Raw genomic sequence first — 17,676 nt, 5'->3', positions numbered from 1 at the left:
TTGCCATTTGGACTGTCCACGGCACCAAGGGTGTATACCAAGGTAATGGCGGAAATGATGATACTCCTTCGAAAAAAGGGAGTTTTAATTATCCCGTACTTGGACGATCTCCTAATAAAAGCGAGGTCCAAGGAACAGTTGTTGGTAGGAGTGGCACTATCTCAGGAGGTGCTGCACCAGCACGGTTGGATTCTGAATATTCCAAAATCACAGCTGGTTCCGACGACACGTCTACTGTTCCTGGGTATGATTCTGGATACAGTCCAGAAAAAAGTGTTTCTCCCGGAGGAGAAAGCCAAGGAGCTGTCATCTCTAGTCAGAGACCTCCTAAAACCAAAACAGGTATCAGTGCATCACTGCACGCGGGTCCTGGGAAAGATGGTAGCTTCTTACGAAGCAATTCCTTACGGCAGATTCCATGCCAGAATCTTTCAGTGGGACCTGCTGGACCAATGGTCCGGATCGCATCTCCAGATGCATCGCTTAATAACCCTGTCTCCAAGAACCAGGGTGTCTCTACTGTGGTGGCTGCAGACGGCTCATCTTCTAGAGGGCCGCAGATTCGGCATACAGGACTGGGTCCTGGTGACCACGGATGCCAGCCTTCGAGGCTGGGGGGCAGTCACACAGGGAAGAAGCTTCCAAGGACTATGGTCGAGTCAGGAGACTTCCCTACACATAAATATTCTGGAACTAAGGGCCATTTACAATGCCCTAAGTCAGGCAAAATCCCTGCTTCTACACCAGCCGGTACTGATCCAATCAGACAACATCACGGCAGTCGCCCATGTAAATCGACAGGGCGGCACAAGAAGCAGGATGGCAATGGCAGAAGCCACAAGGATTCTCCGTTGGGCGGAAAATCACGTACTAGCACTGTCAGCAGTGTTCATCCCGGGAGTGGACAACTGGGAAGCAGACTTTCTCAGCAGGCACGACCTCCACCCGGGAGAGTGGGGACTTCATCCAGAAGTCTTCCAGATGCTGGTAAACCGTTGGGAAAAACCACAGGTGGACATGATGGCGTCCCGCCTCAACAAAAAGCTAAAAAGATATTGCGCCAGGTCAAGGGACCCTCAGGCGATAGCTGTGGACGCTCTAGTGACACCGTGGGTGTACCAGTCAGTTTATGTGTTCCCTCCTCTGCCTCTCATACCAAAGGTATTGAGAATAATAAGAAAACGAGGAGTAAGAACAATACTTGTGGTTCCGGATTGGCCACGACGAGCGTGGTACCGGAACTTCAAGAGATGATCTCAGAGGACCCATGGCCTCTGCCGCTCAGACAGGACCTGCTGCAGCAGGGGCCCTGTCTATTCCAAGACTTACCGCGGTTGCGTTTGACGGCATGGCGGTTGAACGCCGGATCCTGAAGGAAAAGGGCATTCCGGAGGAAGTCATTCCTACGCTGATTAAAGCCAGGAAAGATGTAACTGTAAAGCATTATCACCGCATATGGCGGAAATATGTTGCTTGGTGTGAGGCCAAAAAGGCCCCAACAGAGGAATTTCAACTAGGTCGATTTCTGCACTTCCTACAAGCTGGAGTGACTATGGGCCTGAAATTAGGCTCCATTAAGGTACAGATCTCGGCTCTGTCGATTTTCTTCCAGAAAGAACTAGCTTCACTGCCTGAAGTTCAGACGTTTGTGAAGGGAGTGCTGCATATTCAGCCCCCGTTTGTGCCTCCAGTGGCACCTTGGGATCTCAACGTGGTGTTGAGTTTCTTAAAATCACATTGGTTTGAGCCACTTAAAACCGTAGATCTAAAATATCTCACGTGGAAAGTGGTCATGTTATTGGCCTTGGCTTCGGCCAGGCGTGTGTCAGAATTGGCGGCTTTGTCATGTAAAAGCCCTTATCTGATTTTCCATATGGATAGGGCAGAATTGAGGACCTGTCCCCAGTTTCTCCCTAAGGTGGTATCAGCTTTTCACTTGAACCAACCTATTGTGGTGCCTGCGGCTACTAGGGACTTGGGGGAGTCCAAGTTACTGGACGTAGTCAGGGCCTTGAAAATTTATGTTTCCAGGACGGCTAGAGTCAGGAAAACTGACTCGCTATTTATCCTGTATGCACCCAACAAACTGGGTGCTCCTGCTTCTAAGCAGACTATTGCTCGCTGGATCTGTAACACGATTCAGCAGGCGCATTCTGCGGCTGGACTGCCGCATCCTAAATCAGTAAAAGCCCATTCCACAAGGAAGGTGGGCTCATCTTGGGCAGCTGCCCGAGGGGTCTCTGCTTTACAACTTTGCCGAGCTGCTACTTGGTCAGGGGCAAACACGTTTGCAAAATTCTACAAATTTGATACCCTGGCTGAGGAGGACCTTGAGTTCTCTCATTCGGTGCTGCAGAGTCATCCGCACTCTCCCGCCCGTTTGGGAGCTTTGGTATAATCCCCATGGTCCTTTCGGAGTTCCCAGCATCCACTAGGACGTCAGAGAAAATAAGATTTTACTCACCGGTAAATCTATTTCTCGTAGTCCGTAGTGGATGCTGGGCGCCCATCCCAAGTGCGGATTGTCTGCAATACTTGTACATAGTTATTGTTAACTAAAGGGTTATTGTTGAGCCATCTGTTGAGAGGCTCAGTTGTTTTCATACTGTAAACTGGGTAAAATATCACGAGTTATACGGTGTGATTGGTGTGGCTGGTATGAGTCTTACCCGGGATTCAAAATCCTTCCTTATTATGTCAGCTCGTCCGGGCACAGTGTCCTAACTGAGGCTTGGAGGAGGGTCATAGTTGGAGGAGCCAGTGCACACCAGGTGACCTAAAGCTTTCTTTAGTTGTGCCCAGTCTCCTGCGGAGCCGCTATTCCCCATGGTCCTTTCGGAGTTCCCAGCATCCACTACGGACTACGAGAAATAGATTTACCGGTGAGTAAAATCTTATTTTCTCTAACGTCCTGGGGGATACTGGGATGGTCTAGTATCATGGGGTATAGATGGGGTCCATTGGAGTCTGGCACTTTTAAATTTCTTCAGAGTGTGCTGGCTCCTCCCCTCTATGCCCCTCCCACAGATCCAGTTTAGAAAAATGTGCGCAGGGAGCCGGGTGCATTCTCTGGAGCTCCAGATGTTTTTTCTTTAAATGTATTTTAGTTTGTTTTTTGGCCGGACTGTTTGGCACCAGTCTGCCTGCGTCGTGGGACTTAGGGGGAGGACCGGTACCAACCTCTTAAAGGGTTAATGGTCCGGATCCCCGCTGACAGGACATAGCTCCTGAGGGGGGTTACTTTGCTCACCCACAGCGGTGAGCGCTCTCCCCCACAGCATGCCGCCACCCCTAATTGCTGTGCTGAAGACGCGCTGGTGGTGGGTACAGAGCCGGGGTCCCGGTTAGTTGGTCCCCGGTTCCGCTGGCGGCATTAGGGCGTCGGGCACACAGCTCAGAGATGGGCTGCTGTTGTCTCTCTGTATAAGCCCACAAATTGGCGCAGATACTTAAAAGGGGTTTTAACCCCATTTTCTATGTAACCCTGCCAGTATAAATTATGCGGGAACACCGCGCGCCATTAAAGGGGACGGGGCTTCCCAGAGAGCGGGACAAGTGGCTCCGGGGGCCGTTTCCTGCTGCTTCACAGACAGGCTGCATGCAATACAGCGCTGCTCCGCCAAGGAACCTCAAAAGCACCTGGTTTGGTAACAAGGGGGTTTGTAGTGGGGTGGAGCGATATGTATATTTATTATATAAGGTCCCTAGTTACTGCCCGGCAAAGCACTACTTTAGCTGTAGAGGCAAGGCGTGCTGGTTTCTCCCTCTCTGTCTCAACCCTAACGGGCTTTCTGGGTTACTGTGTTTTCACCTATTCCTGTGTGTGTGTATTCTGCTGTACGGTATGTCAGGCATGGAAGTAATATGTCAGTCCTACAGCACAAAGTTTTCCCCTCCCCCGGGGGGATCTCTGTAGTGTGCACAGTGCAGCCCCCCTTCACAAGGAAGCAGCACTCAGGAGCCAGCATGGCTAGACTCGATTAAAGGGATGATTACAGACATAGCCTCTGAACTGGCTACTGCCAGGCAGGAGAGGCAAGATTTAAAAAAATGATTTTATATTACAGAATTCTGACCAGAGGCCATCTTCTCAGCCTCCTCTGCTTATTTCACAGAGATGCACACTGCCCCATGTTCTCCAGTCTGACTTGGATGACGATATGTCAGACCTGGAGGAGGGGGAGGCTGACAAAGGAGACGGTACCCTCTTATATATTCTATTCGAGAGTTACGGAATATCCCTGATAATGAGATGGAAATAGGAGAGTCGTTTTCTTTTTATGTAAAACCAGTCTACTGCTACGTTTCCAGTCTCAAAAGAATTAAACGCGCTGTAAGGAATCATGGGTTAATCCTGATGAGAATTTTTTAGATACCTAAGCAGTTACTGACATTGTTTCCTTTTCCCCCTGAGGATAGGAAGGTGTGGGAAAATTCTCCTACAGTGGATACTTCGGTGTCCAGGCTGTCACGTAAGCTCGTACTGCCAGTACCGGGAGCTATCTCCTTAAAAGACCCTGCTGATCGTAAAAATTGAGACTACGCTCCAATCTATTTACACAGCAGTGGGAGTTGCTCAGAGACCCACAATTGCTTGTGGTTGGATTACACGGGCCATTGTTAAATGGACGGGTAATATAATTGAGGGTTTTGACACTATGCCTCAGGATGAGATTGTCACACTCCTGCAACATGTGCAGGATTCTGCTAATTTCATGAGTGAAGAAATCAAAGAGATTGGCCTGATAAATGCACGCTTTGGCCGTGTCGGCACGCAGGGCGTTATGGCTGCGGCAGTGAACAGCGGACGCTGATTCCAAAAGGTGTGTTGAGAATCTTCCCTTTACGGGGGAGGCTTTATTTGGTGAAGAACTAAATAAGTGAATTTCACAAGCGACAGTAGGCAAGTCCACCTATCTGCCGTTGGCGGCCCCTCCGGCTAGATGTGCTTACCCCGGCCCTTCTCTGCAGTCCTTTTCGAGTGGCCAGGTTTAGGAGCAAGGCCAGGGGTGTTTCCAACGCCGCAAGAGGAAACCGAGGTAAACCACGCAGACCAGCGGGCACTGGTTCCCTGGAGCAGAGCGCAAGCTCTGCCTCTTCCAAGCCCTCCAACTGACGGTTTGCCCCAGCTTCAGTAAGACTGAAAAATTTCAGGTGCGCACCCACCTGTAACTCACGTTTGGGCGAAATCCTGCCGGGACTCTTGGGTACGAGACCTAATCTCCCAGGGCTACTGGTTGGAATTTCAGGCGCTCCCACCCCACAGACTCTTAAAGTCAAACTTGCCAGTTTCATCTGTAACAAGGGCTACCTTGCAAGAAGCCATTCAAAACCTGCAGCGAATGCTGGTAATTGTTCCAGTCCCACCTCTACTCCAAAACAAAGGGTTTTAATCCAGCCTGTTCGTGGTTCGGTTTGGCCGATCTTGAACCTCAAATCTCTGAACCCGTATTTACGGGTCTTTAAATTCAAGATGGAGTCTCTGAGAGTGGTGGTTGCTACCCTGGAAGAAGGGGAGTTCCTGATATCCCTGGATATCAAGGCTGTGTACCTTCACATCCCGATATGGCCGCCTCATCAAGCTTACCTCAGGCTTGCACTGCAGGACAATCACTTCCAGTTCTGGGCCTTACCCTTTGGTCTCTCCACAGCACCGAGGGTGTCCACAAAGGTGATGGCGAAGATGATGCTCCAGCAACATTGTTCCGTACTTGGACGAACTATTCATAAAAGCAGTGTCCAGACCACGGTTGTTGGAAAGCATCGACCTGACTACGTGGCTGCTCAGAAATCACGGTTGGATTCTCAATTTACAGAAATCCCAACTGGAACCTTCGCAGAGGCTTCAGTTCCTGGGGATGATGCTGGACACGGTGTCTCAGAAAGTGTTCCTTCCTATGGACAAGGCACTGACCATTCAGGCAATGATTCGCTCCGTTCTGAAAACCGATCAAGATCTCCGTGTATCTTTGCATACGCCTACTGGGAAAGATGGTGGCCTCATACGAGGCGATTCAATATGGAAGATTCCATGCCCGTCCGTTCCAGCTGTATCTACTGGACAAGTGGTCAGGATCGCACCTGCACATGCACTATAGGATATACCTTTCACCAAAAGCAAGGGTTTCCCTGCTGTAGTGGTTACAGATCTCCCACCTAGTGAAGGGTCGATGATTCGGATATCAAGCTTGTATTCTGTTGCCTACGGATGCGAGCCTCCATGGTTGGGGTGCGGTGACCCAGGGACTCAGTTCCAAGGAATGTGGTCGCCTCAGGAGGCTTCTCTTCCAATAAATATTCTGGAGCTCAGGGCAATTTACAATGTCCTTCTACAGGCCTCTTCTCTCCTTCAACATCAGGCCATACAGGTCCAGTCGGACAACGCTACGGCGGTGGCGTACATATACCAACGGAGGAACAAAAAGCAGGGCCGCAATGCGAGAAGTGTCCAAGATACTCCTCTGAACAGAATGCAATGCCAGGGCCATGTCGGCCATATTCATTCCGGGAGTGGACAATTGGTAAGCAGACTTCCTCAGCAGACACGATTTGCACCCTGGGGAATGGGGCCTTCACCTGCAGGTGTTTCAGCTGTTGATTTATCGTAGGGGCTGCCCGTAGATCGACATGATGGCTTCTCGGTTCAACAAGAAGCTGCAGTGTTACTGTTCAAGAACGAGGGATCCTGTGGACGCTCTGATGACGCCGTGGGTTTTCCTGTTGGTCTACGTGTTCCTTCCAATTCCTCTCATTCCCAGAGTTCTGAAAAGACTAAAAAAGCGTTCAGGCAATTCTGATTGCCCCAGGTTGGCCTCGCCGGGCCTGGTATGCGGACCTCCTAGCCATGTCCCTCGAAGAGCCCTGGCCTCTGCTACTTCAAGAAGATCTGCTTCTGCAAGGGTCGTTAGTCTATCCAGACTTACTGTGGCTATGTTTGATGGCATGGAAGTTGAAATCAGGTGGAAGTTGAAATCAGGATTTTGGAACTTACCGATAAATCGCTTTCTCCGATTCCACAGGGGCCACTGGAGTGCAGATACAATGGGGATATAGTAGGCAGTAAGTGGGAGCTGGCACTTTACATTTCTAACCATGTGACTAGCTCCTCCCCTACTATGTCCCACCTCCAAGCCAGTCTAGTTAAAACTGTGCCCGAGGAGAGCTGGAAAAGACCAATGTTAAAGTAGAGGAGGTTCGCTAAGCCAACTAAAACAAGATAATACCAAGGAAACCTGGAAACATAGAGAGAGGGTAACATGAACAATACGTGCAGTCACACAGTGACATGCAACCCGATAAGTGTAGAAGGAGGAAACAGCGCTGGGTGGGCGTCCAGTGGCCCCTGTGGAATCTGAGAAAGGGATTTATAGGTAAGTACCAAAATCCTGATTTCTCCTATATCCACTAGGGGCCACTGGAGTGCAGATACAATGGGGACGTCCCAGAGCTCCTAAAACGGGCGGTAGAGCGCTGAGAGTCCTGCAAAACCGCCTGGCCAAACTGTGACACAGGGGCCGCAAAAGTGTCAAATCTGTAAAACGTGACAAACGTATGACTGCCCGACCAAGTGGCATCGCGACATGAAGTAGTCACGGAAACCTCGCGGACGGCCGTCCACAGAGCGCGTAGAGTGCGCCGAAATGGAAGATGGAGGCTCTCGAACAACAGCCAAATAAGCCTGACTGATGGTCAGACATATCCAGCGGGCCAACGTCTGCTGGGACCCCGGCCATCCAGGACTGGATCATCGTACAGAACAAAGAAGAAATCAGACTGTCGAATAGCCAAAGTCCTCTGTACAGAGGGTCGGAGCGCCCTGACAACATCCAAAGATCATGAATCCGGTGAATCCGCAGAGAGGGCCAAAAACACAAGTGGCTGATTTATGTGAAAGCGGACACCACCCCTGGAAGAGATGACAGCTGAGTATGAAGCTCAGCCCTATCCTTATGTAATATCAGGCAAGATGGCCGACAAGAGCGAAATAGAGAGAGAGAGAGAGAGAGCCAAGCTTCGACACCCATCTGGGCGAAGCCAGAGCCAGGAGAAGGACCACCTTCCAGGTGAAATAAAACTTCTCCACCGACTCCGGAAATTCAAATAACAGAGGGGGTAATTCTGAGTTGATCGCAGCAAGAGCTTTGTTAGCAGTTGGGCAAAACCATGTGCACTGCAGGGGAGGCAGATATAACATGTGCAGAGAGAGTTAGATTTGGGTGGGGTGTGTTCAATCTGCAATCTAATTTGCAGTGTAAAAATAAAGCAGCCAGTATTTACCCTGCACAGAAACAAAATAACCCACCCAAATCTAACTCTCTCTGCACATGTTACATCTGCCACACCTGCAGTGCACGTGGTTTTGCCCAACTGCTGTTCCTGCTGTGATCAACTCAGAATTACCCCCATAGACTGCAGAAACGTGAGAACCAGTTTGAGGTCCCATGGTGCCGTTGGAGGGCGAAAGGGAGGCTGCATTTAAAGAACTCCCTGCAAGAAAGTCCGAACTTCCGGCAGCCAGGCTAATTCCCTTTGGAAGAAAACCGAAAGAGCAGAGACCTGAAACTCAAGTAAACCTAGTCGAAGCGCAACCGAGAAAACCACCTGGAGAAAGCAAAGCGGCTAAATGAAAAACCCTCGTCATTCCCACCAGGCCACATAAAGTTTCCAAAAGTGGCAATAGTGAGACGAGGTAACTGACTTCAGAATTCGGAGCATAGTAGGTATAACCGAACGAGGGAACTCCTTCCTTCTGAGAAGGTCTCGTGAACAGCCACGCCGTCATACGAAACCTGTGTGAGGCTGAACAAAGAAAAGGACCCTGTTGAAGTAGATCGTCCCGTAGATGCAGGAGGACTAGGCTCCTCTACTGACAACAGGTGCAGGGTGGAGTTCCAAGTCCTGCGTGGCCAATCTGGAGTCACCGGGAGGACTAGCGCGCATTCTCCCTTTTATGCGTTTCAGAAATTGAGGTAGTAACAGAAAAGGAGGAAAGATAGACTAACCAGAAGTGGGACCCTGCCGGCAGCTCCCGCGGTTCAGACTGGCAGAGGCAGAGCTGCCAGTCTGTGAGTAAAAATAAAAGAATAAATAAAAATAAAAAATTCTTCTGGAGAAGTCCCGAGAGCGAACCAGCTCCCTTGGGCATAAATTAAAGACTGGCTTGGAGGGGGGACATAGAAGGGGAGGAGCTAGTCATATGGTTATAAATTTAAAGTGCCAACTCCCAGTTACTGCCTACTATATCCCCATTGTATCTGCACTCCAGTGTCCCCTAGTGGATGAAGGAGAAAGGGAGATTTTAGCCAGGAAATGTCTTCCCGGCAAGGTTATCTCGACTATTGTCCAAACCAGGAAGATGGTCACGTCAAAACCTTACCATCGCATGTGGAAGAAGTACGTTACTTGGTGTAAGGTTTGACAGTATTCTACTGTGGCTTTTCATCTACGTAGGTTCTTACTCTTCCTGCAGGCAGATGTGGATATCGCCCTACGCTTAGGCTCCATCAAGGTTCAGATCTCGGCCTTATCTATCTTCTTCCAGACAGTTGGCTGTTATCCCGGAAGTCCAGATGTTCTTGAAGGGTGTCCTTCGTATTCAACCACCCTTTGTGCCTCCCACAGCGCCGTTGGATCTCAATTTGGTTCTGACCTTTCTCCAATTGGACTGGTTTGAACCTTTACACAGGGTGGACATGAAGTATTTGACATGGAAGGCTATCATGTTGTTGGTCTTGGCCTCTACGAGACGTGTTTCAGAGTTAGGGCCCTTATCTGGTGGTCCACAAGGACTGGGTGGAGCTCAGAACTCGGCCGCAATTTTTACCTAAAGTGGTGTCGGTGTTTCGCATCAATCAGTCAGTAGTGGTTCCTGTTACGCCAAAGTCCTGGGACGTGGTTCGGGCTTTGAAGGTTTATGTCAAGAGTCGCATTTTGTTCTCTGACGTTCCCAAGATTGGTTGTCCTGCTTCTAAGCAGTCAGTTGCGCATTGGATCAGGCTTGCGATCCAACAGGCTTGCTCTGCGGCAGCTTTGCCGCTGCCAAGGTCTGTTCAGGCCCACTCCACGCGGTCGGTGGGTTCTTCCTGGGCGGCTGCCCGGGGTGTCTCGGCTTATGCCGAGCGGCTACTTGGTCTGGTTCAAACACGTTTGTTAAATTGTACAGGTTCGATACTTTGGCTACAGAGGACCTTCAGTTTGGTCAATCGGTTTTGCAGGGGTCTCAGCACTCTCCCACCCGGTCTGGGAGCTTTGGGACTTCCCCGTGATACTAGACTATCCCAGTATCCCCTAAGACGTTAGACAAAATAGGAATGTAATATATACTGGTAATTCCTTTTCTCGTAGTGCGTAGGGGATACTGGGCACCCTCCTCTGTGCTTCGTTCTTTCTGCAAGTGTTCTTGTTTGGGTCTGCTGTTGCTGTCCCTATTTTTAGTTGTGGTTAGCATTGCTATCCTCTTGTTATGGTTGTGCTGGTTCGTTTCTCACTACCTTCTTGTCTATTTTCCTCCTCTCAAAGTATGTCCGTCTCCTCGGGCACAGTTTTCCTAGACTGGGTCTGCTGGAGGGGCATAGAGGGAGGAGCCAGCACACACTGAAGAAATTTAAAGTGCCAGGCTCCAATGGACCCGATCTCTATACCCCATGATACTAGACCATCCCAGTATTCCCTACAGACTACGCGAAAAGGAATTACCGGTAGGTATTAAAGTCCTATTATTACTACTTTCTCTTGGCTTTTTAGATGAGGACAGCAGAATCCGGGAATTCTATCAGTCACGAGGACTGGAACGAGTCCTGCAGACAAGCACAGTTGAAGGTAAAAGTAGCTAATGTCTGTTACTAACCCGCAGTTATAATTCTGTCCTACCCAGAGAAAAAGAGAAAATGCAGATGCACACTCTATAGCACTACACACTGCTGATCAGAATCATTATAATAAACTCTGCAATGTAACATAAAGCAAAACTGAGGCGCTGCTCACTCCTCTTACCTTTTATTTTCCTGTAGATCCGGTGGTGGATGTATCTCGGCTGTCTCTCTCACTGGCCGTCTCTCAGAGTACATCACACTATTACAGGAATGATGAACACGTCTGTCTGTGCCTGGAGAAATTGGGGTAAGATGATATAACCTATGGAAGTGATTTGTGGGTTGTAATCCTAGATCCATGGTCAGACACCTGGAGAGGAAAACATAGAAATAAGGGTATGAGTGCGTGGTGGGAACAGTTTGGTGACGCTACAATGTATCCCGGGACACGTGTATAAATACAGAGGGTGTATTAGATTCTAGATCCGCAGACAGGACGGTAAATGCAGTGCGTGTTATTAGGTACTAGAACTGTATAAGATGATGAACGTGTGTAAATGCTAGAATATATTGTATTCGAGTCTCTAAATCCAGAGACAGGTGTGTGTGTAAATGCAGATGGTGTACGAGGGTCTAGATCCGGGGACAGGTGTGTGTAAATGCAGATGGTGTAGGAGGGTCTAGATCCGGGGACAGGTGTGTGTAAATGCAGATGGTGTGGGAGGGTCTAGATCTGGGGACAGGTGTGTGTAAATGCAGATGGTGTAGGAGGGTCTAGATCCGGGGACAGGTGTGTGTAAATGCAGATGGTGTGGGAGGGTCTAGATCTGGGGACAGGTGTGTGTAAATGCAGATGGTGTAGGAGGGTCTAGATCCGGGGACAGGTGTGTGTAAATGCAGATGGTGTAGGAGGGTCTAGATACGGGGACAGGTGTGTGTAAATGCAGATGGTGTGGGAGGGTCTAGATACGGGGACAGGTGTGTGTAAATGCAGATGGTGTAGGAGGGTCTAGATCCGGGGACAGAAGTGTGGGAGGGTCTAGATGCAGGGACACGTGTGTGTGTGTGTGTGTGTGTGTGTGTAAATGCAGATGGTGTAGGAGGGTCTAGATCCGGGGACAGGTGTGTGTAAATGCAGATGGTGTAGGAGGGTCTAGATCCGGGGACAGAAGTGTGGGAGGGTCTAGATGCGGGGACACGTGTGTGTGTAAATGCAGATGGTGTACGAGGGTCTAGATCCGGGGACAGGTGTGTGTAAATGCAGATGGTGTGGGAGGGTCTAGATACGGGGACAGGTGTGTGTAAATGCAGATGGTGTAGGAGGGTTTAGATCCGGGGACAGAAGTGTGGTAGGGTCTAGATGCAGGGACACGTGTGTGTGTGTGTGTGTGTGTGTGTGTGTGTGTAAATGCAGATGGTGTAGGAGGGTCTAGATCCGGGGACAGGTGTGTGTAAATGCAGATGGTGTAGGAGGGTCTAGATCCGGGGACAGGTGTGTGTAAATGCAGATGGTGTAGGAGGGTCTAGATCCGGGGACAGGTGTGTGTAAATGCAGATGGTGTAGGAGGGTCTAGATCCGGGGACAGGTGTGTGGGAGGGTCTAGATCTGGGGACAGGTGTGTGTAAATGCAGATGGTGTAGGAGGGTCTAGATCCAGGTTCACTCTGAGAATGGAGAAAGTCCTCTTTCTGGAGTTCAGTTCTTGCGCTTTGCTCACATGTTTCTTGGTCTTTTAGGGCTGGAAAGGACAAGAAGAAGTTCATCTTGCAGGTGACCTATTTTTTGAACCTATATATCTGGTGTCTATTCTTTTCCCCTGAACTTCATAAGGGAACCATAGCACCCAGTCTGTGCCTGCGTTATACCTCAGGGGTGTCTGTCTCTGCCGGTCCTCATGTTTTCTAACCTTAGGCTGATGTCTCTTTGTAACCTTAGGCTGATGTCTCTTTACAGCAGAAATATGTCAGGTGTTCAGTGCGGTCAGAAGTTCGTCACCTGCGCAGGGTTCTCTGTCACCGCCTTGGTGCACCGTTCCCACAGGTAAATAATCCCATCTTTCTGCCCTCTATCCCAGAGCCTAGGACTGTCGGCGAACTTGAGACTAGGGTAGTTCTGGCTGGAGAACAAGTGGTTGTACGGCCTTGCATGTTATAGCTCACTGCTTCCTTCCCACTATTCCGTCACCTTCTGTGTTCTTCATATAGCATTTAATAATAGCTCCATCCAATGCATAGGCATAGGGCATAGTCTTAAAACGGAACTTTTACGTCCGATATTCGGTCTCCATTTCTAAGTATTAAGTCTAATATTGCGTCTTTCCGGGTGAGGGAGCCCACTTGGAAAGACGCAATATTAGACTTAATACTTACAAATGGAGACAGAATATCGGACGTAAAAGTGGGTGAAAACCTGGGATCCAGTGATCATCAAGCAGTATGGTTCAGCATAAAGACAGAGACTCATCCCATATAAAAACAAAGGTGTTGGATTTTAGGAAGGCTGATTTTGTAGGGATGGGAAAATGTGTAAGCGATTCTTTGGCAGAGTGGAGGAACGTGGAAGGAGTGCAGGAGAGGTGGGAAACATTAAAATGTGCAATATTGAAGGCAACAGACCTTTGTATCAAAAGTGTTAGGAAAAACACAAGGAAAAGGAAGCCAGTGTGGTTTGCAAAAGAAGTAGCAAATATTGTGAGAGCAAAATAGAGGGATTTTAGGAAATATAAGCAGACACAAAATAATGAAGACAAAGAGATATATCTTGTTAGACAGAAGGAGACAAAGAAGGTAATCAGATGTGCAAAGGCACAAGCTGAGGAGAAAATGGCCCAGTCAGTGGGTAAAGGAGGCAAAACGTTTTTTAGGTATATAAGTGAAAGGAGAAAAACAAAAAGCGGAATTATAAAACTAAAGACGGACACTGGGAGTCTTGTTGAAGGAGACAATGTAATAGCAGATCATCTTAATCATTATTTTTGCTCAGTATTTACTACTGAAAGAGAGGGGAAGGGGCCACAGTTAAGTTGCAGGGATATTCAGGAAAATGAAACAAGTACATTTACAGAGGAGAAGGTCCTAACAGAACTCTCAAAGCTGAAAGTGGACAAATCTATGGGGCCAGATGGGATACATCCAAGGATATTAAAAGAACTTAAAGAGGTGCTGGTAGCGCCACTGACAGATTATTCAACCAGTTATTAGCTACAGGAGTAATTCCAGGGGACTGGAAAAGAGCAAACGTAGTCCCACTGCACAATAGTGGAAGTAAGGAAGAGGCAAACAACTACACACCAGTGAGTCTTACATCAGTCGTAGGGAAATTGATGGAAACACTCTTAAAAGAAAGAGTTGTACATTATCTCAAATCCGGCAATTTACTGGATCCCAAACAGCATGGATTCACTGGGGGGAGATCATGTCACACAAATCTTATTGATTTTTTTTGACTGTGACTAAAGTGATGGATAAAGGTGGAGCCATGGATATAGCTTATCTAGACTTTAGTAAGGCTTCTGACACTGTTCCACATCAGACTGCTAAAAACACTTAGAAGCTTGGGATTGGAGACTAAGATTATTGAATGGACAAGATCTTGGTTGAAGGATAGAAAACAGAGAGTTGTGGTAAATGGAGTGCATTCACAGGAGGGAATTGTTACCAGTGGAGCACCCCATGCATTGGGTCGACATGCACTAGGTCGGTAGGTCAACATGTGCAAGGTCAAAAGGTCGACATGGGTTTTTAAACTTTTTTTGGGTGTCATTTTCTTTGTAGAGTGACAGGGAACCCAAATTAGTGTACCGCGTTCCCCTTGCATGGCTCGCTTTGCTCGCCATGCTTCGGGCAAGGTGCCTCACTCCGCTACCAATGCGCTCGGCACAGATTACCGTTGCACGTGGACTACTAATGGGAACGGTAAAGTAAGAAAAAGGTCAAAAAATGATAAAAATCGTGAAAAACTCATGTCGACCTTTTGACCTGTCGACCTAATGAACCTGTCTACCTAACGACCACAACCCACACCAGGGATCTGTACTTGGACCAGTGCTTTTTAATATCTTTTTGGTGACATTCCAAATGGCATTAAAGGGACAGTATGCCTTTTTACAGATGACACAATGGTATGCAACAGGGTAGACACACCAGGTGGGGTAAAACAAATGATTGAGGATCTAGGTAGACTAGAGGAATGGTCAAGAGTCTGGCAATTACAGTTCTATATAGTATATAGTTTAAATATAGTATTAATGGCACTATACTGGGAACTACTGAGGAGGAAAGGGATCTAGGAGTCACTATTTCAGGTGACATAAAGGATAAATATAGTATTAATGGCACTATACTGGAAACTACTGAGGAGGAAAGGGATCTAGGAGTCACTATTTCAGGTGACATAAAGGATAAATATAGTATTAATGGCACTATACTGAAAACTACTGAGGAGGAAAGGGATCTAGGAGTCACTATTTCAGGTGCCATACAGGATAAATATAGTATTAATGGCACTATACTGGAAACTACTGAGGAAAGGGATCTAGGAGTCACTATCTCAGGTGACATAAAGGATAAATATAATATTAATGGCACTATACTGGAAACTACTGAGGAGGAAAGGGATCTAGGAGTCACTATCTCAGGTGACATAAAGGATAAATATAGTATTAATGGCACTATACTGGAAACTACTGAGGAGGAAAGGGATCTAGGAGTCACTATCTCAGGTGACATAAAGGATAAATATAGTATTAATGGCACTATACTGAAGACTACTGAGGAGGAAAGGGATCTAGGAGTCACTATCTCAGGTGACATAAAGGATAAATATAGTATTAATGGCACTATACTGGAAACTACTGAGGAGGAAAGGGATCTAGGAGTCACTATTTCAGGTGACATAAAGGATAAATATAGTATTAATGGCACTATACTGGAAACTACTGAGGAGGAAAGGGATGTAGGAGTCACTATCTCAGGTGACATAAAGGATAAATATAGTATTAATGGCACTATACTGGGAACTACTGAGGAGGAAAGGGATCTAGGAGTCACTATCTCAGGTGACATAAAGGATAAATATAGTATTAATGGCACTATACTGGAAACTACTGAGGAGGAAAGGGATCTAGGAGTCACTATTTCAGGTGACATAAAGGATAAATATAGTATTAATGGCACTATACTGGGAACTACTGAGGAGGAAAGGGATCTAGGAGTCACTATTTCAGGTGACATAAAGGATAAATATAGTATTAATGGCACTATACTGGACACTACTGAGGAGGAAAGGGATCTAGGAGTCACTATCTCAGGTGACATAAAGGATAAATATAGTATTAATGGCACTATACTGGAAACTACTGAGGAGGAAAGGGATCTAGGAGTCACTATTTCAGGTGACATAAAGGATAAATATAGTATTAATGGCACTATACTGGGAACTACTGAGGAGGAAAGGGATCTAGGAGTCACTATTTCAGGTGACATAAAGGATAAATATAGTATTAATGGCACTATACTGGGAACTACTGAGGAGGAAAGGGATCTAGGAGTCACTATTTCAGGTGACATAAAGGATAAATATAGTATTAATGGCACTATACTGGAGACTACTGAGGAGGAAAGGGATCTAGGAGTCACTATTTCAGGTAACATAAAGGATAAATATAGTAGTAATGGCACTATACTGGAAACTACTGAGGAGGAAAGGGATCTAGGAGGAACTATTTCAGGTGACATAAAGGATAAATATAGTATTAATGGCACTATACTGGACTCTACTGAGGAGGAAAGGGATCTAGGAGTCACTATTTCAGGTGACATAAAGGATAAATATAGTATTAATGGCATTATACTGGAAACTACTGAGGAGGAAAGGGATCTAGGAGTCACTATTTCAGGTGACATAAAGGATAAATATAGTATTAATGGCGCTATACTGGAAATTACTGAGGAGGAAAGGGATCTAGCAGTCACTATTTCAGGTGACATAAAGGATAAATATAGTATTAATGGCACTATACTGGAAACTACTGAGGAGGAAAGGGATCTAGGAGGAACTATTTCAGGTGACATAAAGGATAAATATAGTATTAATGGCACTATACTGGGAACTACTGAGGAGGAAAGGGATCTAGGAGTCACTATTTCAGGTGACATAATGGATAAATATAGTATTAATGGCACTATACTGGAAACTACTGAGGAGGAAAGGGATCTAGGAGTCACTATTTCAGGTGACATAAAGGATAAATATAGTATTAATGGCGCTATACTGGAAACTACTGAGGAGGAAAGGGATCTAGGAGTCACTATTTCAGGTGACATAAAGGATAAATATAGTATTAATGGTTCTATACTGGAAACTACTGAGGAGGAAAGGGATCTAGGAGTCACTATTTCAGGTGGCATAAAGGATAAATATAGTATTAATGGCACTATACTGGAAACTACTGAGGAGGAAAGGGATCTAGGAGTCACTATCTCAGGTGACATAAAGGATAAATATAGTATTAATGGCACTATACTGGAAACTACTGAGGAGGAAAGGGATCTAGGAGTCACTATTTCAGGTGGCATAAATGATAAATATAGTATTAATGGCACTATACTGGAAACTACTGAGGAGGAAAGGTATCTAGGAGTCACTATTTCAGGTAACATAAAGGATAAATATAGTATTAATGGCACTATACTGGAAACTACTGAGGAGGAAAGGTATCTAGGAGTCACTATTTCAGGTAACATAAAGGATAAATATAGTATTAATGGCACTATACTGGAAACTACTGAGGAGGAAAGGGATCTAGGAGTCACTATTACAGGTGACATAAAGGATAAATATAGTATTAATGGCACTATACTGGTGA

General features: G+C 46.9%; 1 protein-coding gene across 4 annotated transcripts in view; it reads left to right on the top strand.

Annotated features, from left to right (window-relative positions):
- PCGF1 (polycomb group ring finger 1) overlaps positions 1-17,676 on the top strand; it is a 57,360-nt gene that overhangs the window by 25,119 nt on the left and 14,565 nt on the right. For 2 of the 4 annotated variants that reach the window (XM_063954171.1, XM_063954161.1), the window contains exons 4-7: positions 10,744-10,818; positions 11,010-11,118; positions 12,548-12,581; positions 12,747-12,851. In XM_063954171.1, coding sequence (XP_063810241.1) covers positions 10,744-10,818; positions 11,010-11,118; positions 12,548-12,581; positions 12,747-12,851 — 323 coding nt within the window. The remainder of the gene's footprint in view (positions 1-10,743; positions 10,819-11,009; positions 11,119-12,547; positions 12,582-12,746; positions 12,852-17,676) is intronic. The other 2 variants (XM_063954188.1, XM_063954179.1) reach the window with 2 other exon arrangements.

The sequence above is a fragment of the Pseudophryne corroboree genome, chromosome 1 (assembly GCF_028390025.1).
Source record: "Pseudophryne corroboree isolate aPseCor3 chromosome 1, aPseCor3.hap2, whole genome shotgun sequence".
NCBI classification, from domain to species: domain Eukaryota; kingdom Metazoa; phylum Chordata; class Amphibia; order Anura; family Myobatrachidae; genus Pseudophryne; species Pseudophryne corroboree.
This window is presented reverse-complemented; position numbering and strand designations above follow the sequence as displayed.